Source organism: Salmo salar, chromosome 15 (assembly GCF_965601325.2).
Source record: "Salmo salar chromosome 15, fSalSal1, whole genome shotgun sequence".
Taxonomy (NCBI): domain Eukaryota; kingdom Metazoa; phylum Chordata; class Actinopteri; order Salmoniformes; family Salmonidae; genus Salmo; species Salmo salar.
In genome coordinates, this window is record NC_138305.1 from 58898240 (window position 1) to 58918151 (window position 19912).

General features: G+C 42.0%; 1 protein-coding gene across 2 annotated transcripts; it reads left to right on the plus strand.

Moving 5' to 3' along the window:
- Positions 1–279: 279 nt before the first annotated feature.
- LOC106571740 (fermitin family homolog 1) lies at positions 280–19912 on the plus strand. 2 transcript variants are annotated; one of them, XM_014145142.3, is made up of 15 exons: positions 280–307; positions 3144–3302; positions 4090–4323; positions 4706–4843; positions 5766–5952; positions 6135–6237; positions 6362–6469; positions 7199–7330; positions 7554–7603; positions 7899–8130; positions 8241–8317; positions 8412–8559; positions 18418–18542; positions 18727–18868; positions 19041–19912. In XM_014145142.3, exons 2-15 carry the CDS (start codon positions 3152–3154, stop codon positions 19212–19214), a joined length of 2001 nt encoding a protein of 666 aa, XP_014000617.1. In that variant the 5' UTR covers positions 280–307; positions 3144–3151; the 3' UTR covers positions 19215–19912. The 2 variants fall into 2 exon arrangements, with proteins under 2 accessions (XP_014000617.1, XP_014000616.1); XM_014145141.3 differs by lacking the exon at positions 280–307 and adding an exon at positions 758–1105.

Genomic DNA, 19912 nt, shown 5'->3' on the forward strand with positions numbered 1-19912 from the left:
AGCATTTCACTGTCAGTCTACACCTGTTGTTTACAAGACATATGACAAATAACATGTGATTTGATTTATATTTTGACATCACCACAAAATACTTAAATGGTGGTGGCAGTCTCAGATTGAGCAAGTGCCTTGTTCACGTGCTAGTCAGAACTAGGAAACTCGGACATTTCCGACTAACCAACTGGTTGTAGTTAAACAGGTGCAGCGTTCAACGAACCAGTTTCCTAGTTCCGACTAGTATATGAACGTGGCATAGGCTGCGTAGTAAACATAGAGCAGCGGACGAATTCAGTTTGAGTCGTTCAAGGTAAGGGTTGGCTACTCCTGTATGCTCTGTCCACCACTAGTATCCAGTTAGTGGCAGGCTTGAGTCATCGTTACCTCTGTAGGTCTACTTTCAAATACTATTCTGTGTTTCAATAAATGCAGTTTCTAAATGTTGAATGTCCTATGTAGCCTAACATGTTGAACTGTAACTCAAATTATATTTGATCTTTAGTTTTATGAACGCATGTGTATTGCCACAACGTCAACAACAACAAAAATACACAAACGGGCTACATTACATAAGTGCAACTATCGTGACTACACATTGAGTCAGTGTTATGATTCATACGGATTTACACACGGAGACAGGATGTTTGTGGGTATGACGACGTTATTAAAGTAAGGGAAGGTGCGTTGACTGACTGGTTCATAAAAGTCAAGACTAGCCTGAATAGGAAGTTGACCTGTCCCCCCCCCCCCCCCCAACACACCCATTCCCGAATGCTAGTTAGCCTTGTAGAGTTAAACAAGACTATAACATCATGTGTACAGCCTACGCCACATGCTAGTTTCGTGAGTAGGCCAATACGGGCAGGTGAACTTCATACGCTACTGAAACATTTTACACGTCAAAGCTGAAGCTTTATTTGACCGTTTAATAAGTGGGGTTATTTTGTTGAACGTGGACTGGACTAGGCTTGTTTCCTTACCTGTGTGAACTGGGCGGGTACCTGAGGGAACGGGACAACAGACCGCACCACACTCACAACAGAAGAAGGAAAAAATATTTCAGAGACGGAATAGTATATATATATATTTTTTAAATACTTTGATAAAGGTGAGTTTTCTATTTTACATGTGTTTGGGTTACAGTTAATTTGGTTTTAGAGGGCTACCTGCGATGAAAGGGAGTGAATAGAGATTGTAGCCTGTACACCTGGCTGAGGTTCGGGTAAAGTTTTAGCTTTGTAGGCCTATATGCGGTGGGCTAGTATACAGTCTACTGTAGCCCTAGATAGCACATTTGCTATGGCATATGCTAGTCTACTAAATGTAGGGGAAAGTGAGGTAAGTTGAGCCATTTTCTAACATTCAGCATAACTCCCGCAAGGGAAATTTGACTTGGTAGAATTTGGACCTAACTTGCTTACAACTTTTTTCCCCATGAAATGATGACCTCTTCCTAAATATTTGGTGAAATTATACATTTTGTGTATGGTTTCCTAGAAACAAGGGTGTCTCTGCGTACCCCTTTAGCTCAATTTACCCCACTCTCCCATAACCTGAAAATCTATTTTATAGTCAAGTTTTTTTAAATTCATATTTCACCATAGAGTTTCAGAACATTTTTATGAGAGCTAGAGATGGTTATTTTCTTCTAGATTTCCTCATGTGAATAAAAATAATTATAATTTATTGCTGCAAAACAAGCATGGAATCTGGGCTCAATAACATGTTCTCCACTGCCCTTGTTTTGTATTTTCATGTGTGAAGTAGTCTACACTGTATCTCATTTGGTGCAACATCTTCGTTTTGAATACTGTAGGATATTGTAGCCTACAACTATTGACTTCCCAAGGCCTGGCTATAAATGCAAACCATGTTTTTCCATCACGCTTTGTTCTTTGTTTTTTGTTTGTGCTCCATATTTTTTGTCCTGGTGGTTTGCTTATTAATGCACAGTAGGCCTATTTTGGCTGTCTCTGTGAGGGTGTAAAGTTACAGCACACCCTCTCTGTACCCTGCAGACACTAGTATTGACAGGTTCAGACCCCACAGCTATGTGAAGCGAGTGAGAGGATCACAATGACACATTGTGTTCTCTATTAACTCAATGCTTTAACAAGTATCAACCTTAAAATCATAGGCTATTATTTTTAACTTAAAATACATTTTTCAAAACACTTAACAATAGTCCCCCTCTATAGCTGTCCAGCTGACATACTTCAGGTATTCGTACTATCTAAAGAGAAACAATGAGACAGGTATTTCTACATAGCCTAGGGCGACAATCTGACTGAGACTCTGAGCAGCTCGGTAAGTTTCTGCCATTGTTCTGTGTGTGTCCCCCTCATTGTTTACCGGGAATTAAGACAGGGATGATAGATAGAGAGACAGATCTAGGTTTTGTGGTTGTTTTGCATAGTCTCTCCTGCGCCAGATTCGTGTCCCTGCTCGTCACACATTCCATGGATGGAACCCATAGTCCTCCCTCGCTCCCTATCCCCTTTTCTTCTCCCTTGGTTCCCCTCTACCACTTATTCATGGGATGGGAGATATATGTTTGTGTGGAGCGGGGAGGGGGGGGGGGGGGGGGGGGGTAACTTTTGTCTTAGAAAACTTCTAACTTGCAGGGTCTCTCTCCCTCCTCTCTTTCTCCATTACTCTCTGTCCAAGAACTGTATTTTACTTTACCCCTCTCTCTCTATCCTCCTCTCTTTCTTCATTACTCTTTGATCTCATCTGTTTGCAGAAGCCCTTTCAGAACAACTCTAATTACATGTAGTGCAGTAGTTGTTTTCCTCCAGACCAGCTGTGGCATTCTACATTCTACTAGGAAACCAAAGTGTTTTACTGTACGTTTACGCTGTTTTGCTTTACCTCTGGCAGTAGCCCAATGGTTTCTGCACATGGATATATGTGTGAATGGATGTTTTATTCATAAATGTAGCACCACCTCAGACACTGCTTTCAGTCAGCCAGTACAACAGATGACATGCCCTTTCACTGACCTGTCTTCAGTCAGTGTTATTGGGGAAGCCACAGCAGGATCAGTCGCTCAATCATATTTTCATTCATACAGCACTTTTCACCAATACATTTGCTATTAAGTCCTTTATCCTTCTGCTAACCTCCCTCTCTCCCCTCCTCTCCAGGCAGGGCCATGGTATCCACGGCAGAGTATGGTAAAACGTCATGGGAGCTGTCAGTCCAGGTGAACCAGAGAGATGGAGATGAGGGCATGAAGTTTAAACTCCGAGTCAAGGGAGACCTGCACATCGGAGGACTCATGCTCAAACTGGTGGAGAAGATCAGTGAGTCTCTCTCTCTCTCTCTCTCTCTTTCTCTCAGCCACAGTACTAGACTGGAGAACACACCCTGGTTTGCCCTACATTCCTCTATACTGCTGAGTAGTATTGTTTTCCCACAATGCTTCAGTACCACAGCCTGAATGGCTGAAGTTCACCACTTTTTCTCATATCTATTCACCTGGGAGAAATCTCCCAAAGACCCTATTCCCTGTGTAGTGCACTATATTTGACAGTTATTATGTCTACAAAATGAGTGCACTACATGGGCAATAGGGTGTGATTTAAGACACAGGCTGTGTTCATCCAGGAGGATTAGACATTAGGGACTTCCCCATGGGAAGACAGCATGAAAGTGGCCTAAGGCAAGGTGTGTTGTGTTTGTTATGTCAGCGTTAAGTAGGCATATGACTACATGTATATGATTAAGCCAGATATGACTCAGTGGCCAGTCATCAGACTGGACTAACAGTGGTCTGGGTTTAGAAATAACGCTCACAACATGATGTCTTAGAGAATCATCAAGCCACACCCATCTGCTTCCTGTGGGGACTTCTTATGCCTATTGCAGGTGGTTTGTTTGGAGTAAACTAATGGGCAGAAGCTTTCCCGTATAGTCAGAAACGTACACATACACCATGCTGAAATTGTTCTTAGACAATTGAATATCAATTTGAATTGTGGATGAAATATAAAATGATACTGGCAATGGCAATGTTTGTACTTTGAGAAAATTCTGTCCTTTTACCCAACCATAACCCCTCTCTTTCCCTTCTCTCCCTCTCTCCGCCAGAGGCCCCTCAGGACTGGTCAGACCATGCTCTGTGGTGGGACCAGAGGAGCTGTTGGCTTCTGAAGACCCACTGGACCCTGGACAAGTACGGTGTCCAGGCGGACGCTGACCTGCGCTACACTCCCCAGCACAAACCCCTGTGTCTGCAGCTGCCCAACATGAAAATGGTCAAACTCACTGTCAGCTACTCTGCCGTCGTCTTCAAGACCGTCGCTGAGATCTGCAGAGCGCTCAGTGAGTACCCTAACCGGGCAATAGTGCAGCTCTGAAAGAACTAGGTCAGTGTTTAATATGGGGAAGTTCCCAATACGAGAAATGTTCGCCATATTGTTCATACTTCTCCAGTCCTCTCACATCTTCACCAGGGCTGAGGGATGAGTGAGTGAGTGAGTGAGTGAGTGGGTGGGTGGGGGGGGGGGGGGCAAGGACCTATGGGGTAGGGGTTTAAATCTAGAAGTAAGGATATAGGGCTAGGATCTAGGGTGCAGTGTCTCCCTTGACCTGGTCTTCCTTTTTCTGGACATCAGGAGGCCATAGGAGAGGGAAGGGGTTAGGGTGTATTCTAGAGGAAGTCTAGAGGTAGGATCTCTCCTTGACATTCCTCTCTCTCCTCCAGACATCAGGAGGCCAGAGGAGCTGTCCCTGCTGAAGCCTCCAGATGACCCGTCCAAGAAAAAGAAGAAGAAAGACAAGAACCCAGCACTGGACGACATCTTAGACATGGACATCATCAGTGGAGGCTCTGGGGGAACAGGTGAGAGACAGTGTTATTAGCGTGTTATAAGCATATGAATACAATGTTAATGATGTGTTATTAGATATACTGTACCTTCAATGGTCAGATTCTTCCAATCTGTTCTCATGTGACGATTTTTCAACCAAGTTAGCCAGTTAGCCATATCCTGGTGACAGCCGGTTTCTGCTTTAGCCAACCCCTTTATTGTCGTCTCTCTGTCAATATAGCTTTGTTGAATCATAGAAACCATCAGGCCCTTAGGCTAAGTTATCCTCATTGAGAAGTTAGGCTGGCTTAAACTCTCCTCATATCGCGATGGTCTGTTTCAATCACGCTGTGAAGGGATTTAATATATCACTACTGCAACACAGTCGAGGTTTCGAACCTCTGGCTAACTCAAAGTGGATCGCTACTGACTTTTATGTCTCACACCACCACCAGATTCCGCCCACATGGTGGCTTCTGTAGACTTCTGAAACAATCTAAGAAGGAATGGAGAATTCTATAAAGTTTCTGAAGATCTAAAAGAATACAGCAATCATTAAGGAAATCTGAAAGAATAGAAGCTATAGTTCACTGCTTTGTTCTCAAGGCTTTCGTTAACGCATACTCTGAAACGCAGACACACACACTTTCTGAGTCTGTGTGAGTGTACAGTAGCTACGGTATAGGGCAGCTGAGGATTCCACACCAACTCATAAAACCAGCCTCATTTTGACAGTTGCTCTGAACCGTTTCAAAGGAATTATTTCTGAGTTAAAGGCTCTGCTGCTTTTAAACAAATGTAGACAGGGCCATTTCGCCCCCACAATCCTCTCTGTTCCCATGAGGCCTCACTCCTAGGCTAAAGGCTAAACTGATTCTAGATCAGCATTCTCACTCAGAGCCCTTATGAATATGGGCCCTGAGTTGTATCTCCTCCTCCACCTGACCCCTCCAGGCAGTCCCCTGTACAGTAAGACCATGGTGCCCACCTACGACCCAGAGAACGGGACTCCTGCCTCGGCCACCAGCCTGTGGTTTGGGGACAACCCACTGACCTCCAGCCAGCCCAACCTGCCCCCTGCAGAGTTGTCCAAGATGTACCAGCAGCTGTCCATGGTGGATAAAGCCATCATCAACGCAGGGTAAGAGTTACTCAGAAACAAAAACTCCATTGGAACGAATAAACCTTGAGAGGAACCAGACTCTATGGCTGGACAGGTAGAAAAGACGCTAGTTGTTGCTATGCTGGAGGGCAGTACTCTGTCTCTCCCCTGAGCACATAACTTCCTGGTTGACTGTGACATGCTGCTGGTGTGATTGACAGGTGGCTGGACTCCTCCCGCTCCTTGATGGAACAGGGCATCGGAGAAGATGACAGACTGCAGCTACGCTTCAAATACCACTGCTTCTTCGACCTCAACCCAAAGGTTACCCTAACCTTAACCCGATGTGGGAGTTTGAATATCACTGAACCTCAACCCTTTGGTGAGACTAACTGTAACCATAACCCGATGCCTAACCCTAACATTGACTGATTTGTGTGTGTTTCAGTATGATGCTGTGAGGATAACCCAGCTGTATGAACAGGCTCGCTGGTCCATCCTACTGGAGGAGATCGACTGCACTGAGGAGGAAATGCTAATGTTCGCCTCCTTACAGGTAGACACACACATGAACACGCATACAAACTCACACCTGCCCCCACGCACGTCACACATTCAAACATACATGCACACATACACACTCGCGAGCACGCATGAACACACACACACACTCTCACACTATTGTCCATCTGGGAGAACCAGTTTGGAGTCTCATTCCAAGAGAAGGCCTGTTGGGACAGGAGGAAAATCCCATAGGAAAGAGGGAGGGACATCTGGTTATCACCCTGTACTCCTCTGGGTGAGAAAATATAACTAACAAAAAACTATGAAGCGAAAAACTTATGACTGTTAAATGTTCTTCATCTCTGACTTTGATATCATTTAAAAATGTTAACTATTTAGTTATTTAGCAGACGCTCTTATCCAGAGCGACTTACAGTAGTATCTTTTTCCATGTTCTAGGCTGATATAAAAACCGTTGTGAAATCCCTGAGATGGTTATTGCTCTCACCTGCATAATTACTGGAATCACAGGGCTCTCTCTCCCTCCCAGTCTTGTGTCATCATCTGGCCTCAAGTGTTGAACTAAAATCTGTTTTAGGGTTCAAACCTGCCATTTAGACAGCTAAAGGCTGGGTATATTTTGTTTTTCAAAGTTGTCTGTTAGTTTCGTACTCTTCTTATCTGTGGTGTATTGTAAAATCCCCTGTTGCTCTTAGTGTGATATATCCCCCAATTCCCATCATTCACTGATTATTAATGATTTATGTCAATATTGTTTCAGTATCACATATGCAAGATGACCATGTCCACGGAACCTCTGGACTTCTCCAACGAACCAGAGATGGATGAAGTAGAGGCTGCCCTATCCAATCTAGAGGTCACACTTGAAGGAGGAAATACAGACAGAATACTGGTTAGTGTAGATTTTATACATATGAAGGATTCATGTTCTTTACATATAAATTATAAACAAGTGTGTATGTCATTTGTTTGCTACCGTTTGTTTTCAACCGTTTCAGCGGGTTCAACACCTGTATTTAAGCAGGGGTTGATGGGTAGTCTGCTTAGATTGCATGTCTCAACGTGATGTCACTAAGTCACAAGATAATTGACAGTTGCTTGTTCCCGCCCCACAGGAAGACATCACAGACGTTCCAAAGCTGGCAGACTCCCTCAAGCTGTTCAGGTAAATCCTGAGGGCCCCTGTATTTGCCCAGAAACACACAATGTATTGTATACTGTACCTCTATATCTATGGAACAGATGGAAACATAAGTCAAAGAGACCTTGAATGATAAGTAGCAGAAATAAAATGCCATTTCACTTTAGATAAGGAAAGGTTAATGTGCCATGCTGTATATAGCCTGGAGTCCATGACACAGACAGTTCACACAGCAACATTGAATGTGCAACAGTGTGACTGTGTGGGGACACAACCTGTTCATGGTTTTCCTCACAGAGCTTTTTTGTTTCGTAACCAGGCCTAAAAGACTGACGTTGCGTCCGTTTAAGGAGTATTGGTTCGTGTTTAAAGACACCACCATCTCCTACTACAAGAACAAAGAGACAGCTAGTGGAGAGCCCATAGAACAGCTGCATCTCCGAGGATGTGAGGTGGTCCCTGACGTCAACGTGACGGACAAGAAGTTTGGAATCAAACTGCTGCTCCCAGTGGCTGATGGGATGAACGAGGTCTACATCCGCTGTGACAACGTAAGATGCTATTTCTTATTTAACTTTTTAGTTTATTAAAGTTGGGGCACCACCAACATGACTCCGTTGTTCCTCCTACATATTGTTGTAACATTTTTGTTTTTATCCAGGAGACACAGTATTCCAAGTGGAAGGCAGCCTGTACCCTGGCCTCCAAGGGCAAGACCATGGCTTACAGCTCCTACAGGTCAGACTTGTTTTACCTAATACTTCACATGCCTTGGACCACATTAGTAGGGTTGTGACTGTAAACTGACCAAGAGAAACTGTGATTGGTCCAGGTCGGAGGTGAAGAACATCCAGTCGTTCCTGCAGATGAAAAGTCTGGCGCCCCCTCCTGGTCAGGCTGCTCCAGACTTGGATGCCATGGAGATGAACGCTGAGTGCTTTGTCTCACCCAGATACACCAAGAAGTACAAGACCAAACAGGTGGGGGTCTATCTTCAATATAGAGTGATCATTCATGATTCAGTGTTTGTGAGCCATAGACAGAGAGAGGATGTCACCAGAGCTCTCCGGAGAAAGAGTTGATTATCTCTGACAGGGCTCAAGTGACACTAATACTTATCTCAAATCAAATTGTATTGGTCACATACACATGGTTAGCAGATGTTAATGCGAGTGTAGCGAAATGCTTGTGCTTCTAGTTTCGACCGTGCAGTAAAATCGAACAAGTAATCTAACAGTTCCCCAACAACTACCAAATACACACAAATCTAAAAGGGGTGAATGAGAATATGTACATGTAAATATATGGATGAGTGATGGCCGAGCAGCATAGGCAAGTTGCAACTAGATGGTATAAAATACAGTATATACATATGATATGAGTAATGTAAGATATGTAAACATTATTATTAAAGTGGAATTGTTTAAAGTGACTAGTGATCCATTTGTTAAAGTGGCCAGTGATTGGGTCTCATGTAGGCAGCAGCCTCTCTGTGTTAGTGACGGCTGTTTAGCAGTCTGATGGCCTTGAGATGGAAGCTATTCTTCAGTCTCTCGGTTCCAGCTTTGATGCACCTGTACTGACCTCGCCTTCTGGATGGAAGCGGTGTGAACAGGCAGTGCCTCAGGTCGTTGTTGTGTTTGATCTTTTTTGCTTGCCTGTGACATCGGGTGCTATAGGTGTCATGGAGGGCAGGTAGTTTGTACCCGGTGATGCACCACCCTCTGGAGAGCCTTGCGGTTGAGGGCGGAGCAGTTGCCGTACCAGGCTGTGATACAGTCCTACAGGATGTCTCTCGATTGTGGATCTGTAGAAGTTAGTCAGGGTTTTGGGTAAAAAGCCTAATTTCTTCAGCCTCCTGAGGTTGAAGCGGCGCTGTTGCGCCGTCATCACTACACTGTCTGTGTGGGTGGACCATTTCAGTTTGTCGTTGTTGTGTACGCTGAAGAACTTAAAAGTTCTTGTTAGCGTGCCGTGACGGTGGCACTGTATTATCCTCAAAGCAGGCAAAGGTGTTTAGTTTGTCTGGCAGCGTGACGTCGGTGTCCGTGATGTGGCTGGTACTCTTTTTGTAGTCCGTGATTTCCTGTAGACCCTGCCACATACGTCTCATGTCTAAGCCGTTGACTCCACTTTGTCCCTGTACCGGCATTTCGCTTGTTTGATTGCCTTGCGGAGAGAATAACTACACTGTTTATATTCAGCCATATTCCCAGACCTCTTTCCATGGTTAAATACGGTGGTTCGTGCTTTCAGTTTTGTGCAAATGCCGCCATCCATCCACGGTTTCTGGTTAGGGTAGGTTTTAATAGTCACAGTGGGTACAACATCTCCAATGCACTTCCTTATGAAATCACTCACAGAGTCAGAGTATAGGTCGATGTTATTCTGAGGCTGACCGGAACATATCCCAGTCCGTGTGATCAAAACAATCTTGAAGCATGGTTTCCAATTGGTCAGACCAGCGTTGAATGGTTCTAGTCACTGGTACATCCTGTTTGAGTTTCTGCCTATAAGACGGTAGGAGCAAGATGGCATCGTGGTCGGATTTGCCGAAGGGAGGGCGGTGGAGGGCTTTGTATGCATCGCGGAAGTTAGAGTAGCAGTGGTCTAGTGTATTACCCACGCGCGTAGTGCAATCAATATGCTGATAGAATTTAGGTAGCCTTGTTCTCAAATTTGCTTTGTTAAAATCCCCAGCTACAATAAATGCAGCCTCAGGATATATGGTTTCCAGTTTACATAGTGTCCAGTGAAGTTCCTTTAGGGCCATCTTGGTGTCTGCTTGAGGGGGAATGTACACAGCTGTGACGATAACTGATGAGAATTCTCTTGGAAGGTAATATGGCCGGCATTTGATCGGGTGAGCAAAAGGACTTGAGTTCCTGTATGTTGTTATGATTTCACCATGAGTCGTTAATCATGAAGCATACACCCCCGCTCTTCCTCTTCCCAGAGAGGTCTTTATCTCTGTCGGCACGATGCATGGAGAAGCCCGGTGACTGAACCGATTCCGACAACATATCCTGAGAGAGCCATGTTTCCGTGAAACAAAGAAGGTTACAATCTCTGATGTCTCTCTGGAAGGCAACCCTTGCTTGAATTTTGTCTACCTTGTTGTCAAGAGACTGGATATTGGCGAGTAGTATGCTAGGGAGAGGTGGGCAATGTGCACGTCTATGGAGCCTGACCAGGAGGCCTCTCCGTCTGCCCCTTCTGCGGTGCCGTTGTCTTGGGTCGGCTACTGGGATTAGATCCATTGTCCTGGGTGGTGGTCCAAACAGAGGATCCGCTTCGGGAAAGTCGTATTCCTGGTCGTAATGTTGGTAATTTGACGTCGCTCTTACATCCAATAGTTCTTCCCGGCTGTATGTAATAACACTTAAGATTTCCTGGGGTAACAATGTAAGAAATAATACATAAAAAAAAAAAAAATACTGCAGAGTTTAAGGACTTGAAGCGAGGCGACCATCTCTGTAGGCGCCCAGACCATTCGATTCCATTCACTCACCCTTTCAGTAGTTTTCTTCTTTTTTTTCGTTATTGGGTAGATGAGCTTTAATTTTGCAGATTGTAGCTTCCAAAAGTTTGTACACACCTACTCATTCCAGTTTTTTTTCTACAATGTATATATTTGAGATTTTTTAAAGTAGCCACCCTTTGCCTTGATGACTGCTTTGCACACTCTTGGCATTCTCTCAGCCAGCTTCATGAGGTAGACACCTGGAATGCATTTCAATTAACAGGTGTGCCTTGTTAAGTTAATTTGTGGAATTTCTTTCCTTCTTAATGCGTTTGAGCCAATCAGTTGTGTTGTGACATGGTAGGGGTGGTAGATGATAGTCCTATTTGGTAAATGCCATATTATGGCATTGACAGCTGAAATAAGCAAAGAGAAACGACAGTCCATCATTACTTTAAGAAATGAAGGTCAGTCAATCTGGAAAATGTCAAGATCTTTGAAACTTTCAGCCAAAATAAATGTTTCACAGAGTTCAAATAACAGACACATTTCAACATCAACTGTTCAGAGGAGACTGCATGAACCAGGCCTTCATGGTTGAATTGCTGCAAAGAAACCACTACTAAAGGACACCAATAAGAAGAAGAGGTTTGCTTCGGCAAAGAAGCACGAGCAATGGACATTAGACCGGTGGAAATCTGTCCTTTGTTCCGATTCGTCCAAACTTTTGGTTCCAACCGCTGTCTTTGTGAGACACAGAGAAGTTGAACGAAAGATCTCCACATGTGTGGTTCCCACCGTGAAGCGTGGAGGAGGAGGTGTGGGGATGCTTTGCTGGTGACACTGTCTATGACTTATTTAAAATTCAAGGCACACTTAACCAGCATGGCTACCACAGCATTCTGCAGCGATATGCCATCCCATCTGGTTTGCGCTTAGTGGGACTATCAGTTGTTTTTCAACAGGACAATGACCCAACTCACCTCCAGGCTGTGTAAGGGTTATTTGACCAAGGACAATGATGGAGTGCTGCATCAGATGACATGGCCACCACAATCACCCGACCTCAACCCAATTGAAAAGGTTTGGGATGAGTTGGACTGCAGAGTGAAGGAAATGCAGCCAACAAGTGCTCAGCATATGTGGGAACTCCTTCAAGACTGTTGGAAAAGCATTCCAGGTGAAGCTGGTTGAGAGAATGCCACGAGTGTGCAAAGCTGTCATCAAGGCAAAGGGTGGCTACTTTGAAGAATCTAAAATATATTTTCATTTGTTTAACACTTTTTTTGGTTACTACTGTACATGATTCCATATGTGTTAGTTTTGATGTCTTCACTATTATTCTACAAAGTAGAAAATAGTCAAAAATAACGAAAAACCTTTGAATAAGTAGGTGTGTCAACTTTTGACTGGTACTGTATATATGTACATATATACATAAACACATACATACCCACATGTATATCAATATACATACATACATATATACAGTGCATTCAGAAAGTATTCAGACCCCTTGACTATTTCCACATTTTGTTACGTTACAGCCTTATTCTAAAATGGATTAAATTATTTATTTTTCCTCATCAATCTACACACAATACCCCATAATGACAAAGCGAAAACTGTTTTTTACAAATGTTTGAGACTCGAAATTGAGCTCAGGTGCATCCTGTTTCCATTGATCATCCTTGAGATGTTTCTACAAATTGATTAGAAAGGCACACCTGTCTATATAAGGTCCCACAGTTGACAGAGCATGTCAGAGCAAAAGATAAGTCATGAGGTCGAAGGAATTGTCCGTAAAGCGCCAAGACAGGATTGTGTCGAGGCACAGATCTGGGAAAGGCAACGCAAAAGTGGCTTCGGGACAAGTCTCTGAATGTCCTTGAGTTGCCAAGCCAGAGCCGGGACTTGAACCCGATCTAACATCTCTGGAGAGACCTGAAAATAGTTGTGCAGCGACGTTCCCCATCCACCCTGACAGAGCTTGAGAGGATCTGCAGAGAAGAATGGGGAAAAACTCCCCAAATACAGGTGTGCCAAGCTTGCAGCGTCATACCCAAGAAGATTTGATGCTGTAATCGCTGCCAAAGGTGCTTCAACAAAGTACTGAGTAAAGGGTCTGAATACTTATGTAAATAGAATATTTCAGTTTACTATTTGTAATAAATTTGCAAAAATGTCTAAACACCTGTATTTGCTTTGTCATTATGGGGTATTGTGTGTAGATTGATTAGGGGAAAAACGATTTCATTAATTTTAGAATAAGGCTGTAACGTAACAAAATCTGGAAAAATTCAAGGGGTCTGTATACTTTCCGAAGTTCCTGTATATACAGTGCCTTGCAAAAGTATTCACCCCCGTGGCATTTTTCCTGTTTTGCTGCATTACAACCTGTAATTTATATAGATTTTTATTTGGATTACATGTAATGGACATACACAAAATAGTCCAATTTGGTGAAGTGAAATGAAAAAAAAATCACTTGTTTCAAAAAATTCTAAACAAATTACAGATGGAAAAGTGGTGCGTGCATATGTATTCACCCCCTTTGATATGAAGCCCCTAAATAACATCTGGTGCAACCAATTACCTTCAGAAGTCACATAATTACTTGAAGTCCACCTGTGTGCAATCTAAGTGTCATATGATCTGTCACATGATCTCAGTATATATACACCTGTTCTGAAAGGCCCCAGAGTCTGCAACACCACCAAACAAGTGGCACCATGAAGACCAAGGAGCTCTCCAAACAGGTCAGGGACAAAGGTTGTGGAGAAGTACAGATCAGGGTTGGGTTATAAAAAAATATCTGAAACTTTGAACATCCCACGGAGCACCATTAAATCCATTATTAAAAAATTGAAAGAATATGGCACCACCACAAACCTGCCAAAGGAGGGCCGCCCACCAAAACTCACGGACCAGGCAAGGAGGGCATTAATCATAGAGGCAACAAAGAGACTAAAGTTAACCCTGAAAGAGCTGCAAAGCTCCACAGCAGAGATTGGAGTATCTGTCCATAGCATCACTTTAAGCCGTACACTGCACAGAGCTGGGCTTTGCGGAAGAGTGGACAGAAAAAAGCCATTGCTTAAAGAAAAAAATAAGCAAACACATTTGGTGTTAGCCAAAAGGCATGTGGGAGACTCCCCAAACATATGGAAGAAGGTACTCTGGTCAGATGAGACTAAAATTTAGCTTTTTGGCCATCAATGAGAACGCTATGTCTGGCGCAAACCCAACACCTCTCATCACCCCAAGAACGCCACCCCCACAGTGAAGCAAGGTGGTGGCAGCATCATGCTGTGGGAATGTTTTTCATCGGCAGGGACTGGGAACTGGTCAGAATTGAAGGAATGATGGATGGCCTATATACAGGGAAATTCTTGAGGGAAACCTGTTTCAGTCTTCCGGAGATTTGAGACTGGGATGGAGGTTCACCTTCAAGCAGGACAATGACCCTAAGCATACTGCTAAAGCAACACTCAAGTGGTTTAACGGAAAACATTTAAATGTCTTGGAATGGCCTAGTCAAAGCCCAGACCTCAATCCAATTGAGAATCTGTGGTGTGGCTTAAAGGTTGCTGTACACCAGCGGAACCCATCCCACTTGAAAGAGCTGGAGCAGTTTGCCTTGAAGAATGGGCAAAAATCCCAGTGGCTAGATGTGCCAAGCTTATAGAGACGTACCCCAAGAGACTTGCAGCTGTAATGGCTGCAAAAGGTGGCTCTACACTGTGTGCACAATTATTAGGCAAATTGTATTCCTCGGGATTCATTTTATTGTTGAACAAACACAATGCTCTCAGTCAATCCAAAATGTTATTGAACCTCAAACCTGAATGTTTAACAAAAGGAAAAGTGAGTTTTGTCTTTCTCAGGGAAATATATGTGTGCACAATTATTAGGCAACTATTATTGTGCAGAATTATTAGGCAACTAAATTACAAAAATAATTTCTCAACTCACTTGTTTATTCTCAATTTTTAGAGTAAGTGTAACAGATAAGTAACACAAAATGACAATTATATAACATTTTTGGCCTTTCAAAAATATTCAGTGACCAGTATAGCCACCCTTATTTTCAATAATTGCCATGAGCCTTCCATCCATTGAGTGTCAGTTGCTTGATCTGTTCATGATAAAATTTTCACTGAAGCAGCAACCACAGCCTCCCAAATGCTGTTCAAAAAGGTGTATTGTCTTCCATCACTGTAAATCTCACGTTTGAGAAGGGCCCACAAGTTCTCAATAGGATTTAAGTCAGGTGAGGAAGGGGGCCAAGTCATTATTCAGGCTTCTTTAAGGCCCTTGCTTGCTAGCCAAGCAGTGGAGTACTTGGATGCATGTGATAGAGCATTGTCCTGCATAAAGATCATGGCCTTCTAGAATGCTGAGGACTTCTTCCTGTACTACTGTTTGACGGAAGAATCTTCCAGAAACTGGCAGTAGGTTTGGGAATTGAGTTTCAGTCCATCTTCAATGCGAAAAGGTCCAACTACCTCATCCTCAATGATAGCATCCCATACCGTACCCCTCCTTCATCTTGCTGGCACCTGACTCAAAGTGGTGCCCTGTGTCCATTACTGATCCAGCCACGGGCCTATCCATTTGGTCCATTAAGAGTCACTTTCATTTCATCTGTCCATAAAACCTTTGAAAAATCTGTCTTCGGGTATTTCTTTGCCCAATCTTGACGCTTCAACTTGTGAATCTTATTCAGTGGTGGTCTTGTTTCAGTCTTCTTGACCTTGGCCATGTCTCTGAGCACTTGACACCTTGTACTTCTGAACACTCCAGGTAGGTTGCAGTTCTGGAATACGGTGGCACTGGAGGATAATGGGTTCCTGGTAGTTTGATGTTTAATTCTTCTCAAGTCTTTTGCAGTTAATTTGCGCCTTTTCTTCCCCATGTGTTTTTTTTGCGCCCCAGTTGACTATTCGCAACAAAACGTTTGAATGTCCGGTGGTCACACCTCAATAGTTTAGCTATTTAAAGACTGTCGCATCCGTCTGAAAGGCATTTTACATTTTTGGTTTTTCAGTGTCAGTTAAATTAATTTTTGACTCATTTTACCTGAGGTTATGAGGCTGCCTAATAATTATGCACACCCTGAGATAAGGTGTTATTCACTTTTGCCACACCCTCCCTCATTACACAAATACATATCAATTGAAAATGATTAAATCCAATAAGCATTCAAGTTTATATGGTTTGGAGTTCGAAAATGTGAATAGAAACAATGATAAGATCAGAATACTCACTTGCCTAATAATTGTGCACGCAGTGTACAAAGTATTGACTTTGGGGGGGGGGGGGGGGGGGGGTGAATCGTTATGCATGCTCAAGTTCTTTTTTTTTGTTGCCTTATTTCTTGTTTGTTTCGCAATAAAAAATATTTAGCATCTTCAAAGTGGTAGGCATGTTGTGTAAATCAAATGATACAAACCCCCCAAAAATCAATTTAAATTCCAGATTGTTAAGCAACAAAATAGGAAAAATGCCAAGGGGGTGAATACTTTTGCAAGCCAAAATATTTGTTGCAAGAATTTTGCACAATTAAAAATGAAAAATGTTACATTTTAAATCTGGCGTCGTTTTGTGTATCAGTTCATAAACCATGTGTCATGGAATCAGTGCATTGTAAATCTCTTCCAAACTATTTTGCAATCTATATGGCGCAGCTGTCAATTTCTGGTCTTTAAATTAAACTGGTATCTGTTTTTATTTAACACAATTTTCTTTAACCAATTTTGGTCTTTAATGCAAGGCCGACATAAGTTCCTTACTTTTTCCCCCTTCCACTTGCCTCTTCCATTTTTGCGGCAATGCTGAAATTCGTTGGTTGTAATTTTGGGTAGAGCAGACATTTCCATATGTTTTTGTTAGCTGCATGTGTGACAACTCCACCCGTCCTATTTATGATTTAATTTACTTAGATTATACCTGTTTTGTTTTTTATCAATTAGTATATTTTTTATCAATTAGTATATTTGAGTTTAACTGCAATATTTGTTGTATTATTTGTTCTCTTTTCTGGTGGATTAAACTGAAATTGCAACAAACTTTCTATGGCTTGTTAAAAAAAATAGCAATATTTTGGAATTGATTTAGTTTTCAAATAATCAAAGTGAGAGGTTGTAAACTGAATAAAGGGAAAAATACTATTCTTGAACATGGGGTGAGACATTCTTACTAATTTGCTAGAGAACCAGTTCGCATTTAAGTATAACTTTTGTATGACTGACGCCATTAGTAAGAGGTCTAATGCTTTAAAATGTAATAGTTTCTGCCCTCCGAATTCATATTAATTCTATAAATATGCTCTTTTAATTTTGTTTGGCTTGCCATCCCAAATAAAATTGAATATTGTTTGCTCATATAATAAATAAAAAAACGGGTCGCTAGGTTTAGGCAAAACCACAAGCAAATGAGTAAACTGGGATATGACTAAAGAGTTAATCAGGGTGATTTTTCCAGAAATAGACAGGCATTTTCATTTCCATGGTAGCAAGATCTTAACTAAAAATGTATTGGAGTCAGATAATTTCTTTCGGGATATGTATACCAAGTATGTCCACATCCCCGTCAGACCATTTTATTGGTAAACTACACAGTAATGTAAAAGTAGTATTTTTTTGTTATCTAATACGTAATATAGTACATTTATCATAATTTGGTAATTGGGTTAGAAAAAGTATCTAGATGCTCTATGAGGCTGTGGAGGGATCCAAATAGTGGATTTAAAAGAAAACATTAATCATCTTACAATGACACCTTTGTTTTTAAACCCTGGATTTCTAACCTCTTGATATTATTGTTGGATCTGATTTTAGCAGCTAACATTTAGATGGCAATAAATAGATATGCCGATAGTGGACAACCTTGTTTTATTCCTCTTGACAGTTAAAACATTTCTGGGAAGTAGCCATTATTTACTATTTTACACCTAGGGTTACTATACATAACTTTAACCCATTTTATAAGAGATTCTCCTAAATTAAAATATTCCAGGCATTTATAGATAAACTCCAGTCGTACTTTATCAAAAGCCATGAATACCAGGCCTGTTTCCCCAGATTTTTCATAGTGTTCTATTGTTTCCAGTACTTGTCTTATATTATCTCCAATGTATTGTCCATGTAAAAAACCTGTCTGATTTAGGATGAATAATAATAGAATACATTTTTGCATCACAACACTGAAGTGTTAGTGGCCTCCAATTTTTTTTAATGGACTGGATCTTTACATTTACCACTTGGATCCTGTTTCAGTAATAATGAAATCAGACCCTTTCAGTATTTGTTAGATGATTGACATAATGTCAGTGTAAAGTAGCCTAAATGTCCCTTTTCTGTCTCCTGTCCAGCTGACGGCGAGGATCCTGGAGGCCCATCAGAATATCGCCAGGCTCTCCCTCAATGAAGCTAAAATGCGCTTTATCCAGGCCTGGCAGTCTCTGCCTGAGTTTGGTATCAAATACTACATTGTCAGGTACGTAAATGTGACCACCCAGGTTCAAACAGCTCAAGACTGTGTTAGTGAGATAAAGCCTAGAAGTTAGCTCAGGGAGCTAATGTAAGTCTTCAGGTCCCAGGCAAAGTTACTCATCACACAGTCATGGTTCACAAAACCACTATGGTTACATAAAGACATTATGAATGTGTGTGTGTTCCAGGTTCCGAGGCAGTAAGAAGGATGAGTTGATGGGTATCTCCTATAACCGTCTGATCCGTATTGACATGTCCACTGGCCTGCCTGTCACCACCTGGAGGTTCGCCAACATGAGACAGTGGAATGTCAACTGGGAGATCAGACAGGTAAATGGTTCTAGATTGATTGATTGGTTCATTGATTCATTTAATTGATTGATTACTTTTTACAGATTAGAAAGTAAAGGATAATGGTTGCCTTTGAGAAAACAGTTTCTCCTGAAAATGTATCTATAAAGTACATTAATCAGTAATAATCCATGTTGTTTCATGTCTCCAGGTGGCCATAGAGTTTGACCAGAACGTGTCAATAGCCTTCTCCTGTGTGAGTTGTGACTGCAAGGTGGTTCATGAGTACATAGGAGGATACATCTTCCTCTCAACACGCTCCAAAGACCAGAATGAGACACTGGACGAGGAACTATTCCACAAACTTACTGGAGGGCAGGAATGAACCTGGGACATCAGCTTTCATTTAGTGCTGTGGCGATCAAACATGAGGATTTGTTACAAGCTGAGACTATTCATGCAGTCCAATGCAGCCAATCATTCATGTACTGAAGGCCTGTAAAAAGCCAATCCAGAGTCAAGAAAGAATTTAAAGGAATTGCTGATATGGTTTTGTAGGCTACATAAATTACAAATTATATTTTCATATTGTAAGTGCAGAGAAAAGTAGACGTCTTGGTCACAGTACACTACATTTGATTCTAAGACCATCTCTACAAAATGTGTGTACCATCTCTACAAGGCTTATTTGTCTGACGGTTAGGCATTGAAATTCATTCGGCACATGGGCTGTACATCTTGTCACCTGTTTACCTTGGTGTAGCCCAGAAAAAATCTCAGTGACAACCAGCAGACAGTAGTTGAAGAGGAGTATTTAGGTAGTTTTACCGACACCACATTTTTTAAAGTCTTTGAATTCAACGTTGTAGGCTACTTTCACAATCACTCTATCGGGCTGCTCATTGCCGTATTTTATACATATTACTTTTATGTTTTATAATGTAACATTTGCAATTGTATTACAAGTCCAACAGAATTTCAAAGATATTTCTGGTGGTGGGTTATTATCAAGTTGAACGAGACATTTGTTTACACTGGAATTTCTCTTGCCTGAACTGCATTGAAATAAACTTGAGAAACATG

Bases quoted from the DNA above. Each gene is read 5' to 3' on its own strand.
- LOC106571740 (XM_014145142.3), top strand. From the start codon at position 3,152: ATGGTATCCACGGCAGAGTATGGTAAAACGTCATGGGAGCTGTCAGTC. The intron at 7,604-7,898 runs GTAAATCCTGAG...TTTCGTAACCAG, and splicing joins GACTCCCTCAAGCTGTTCAG to GCCTAAAAGACTGACGTTGC. The intron at 8,318-8,411 runs GTCAGACTTGTT...TGATTGGTCCAG, and splicing joins ATGGCTTACAGCTCCTACAG to GTCGGAGGTGAAGAACATCC.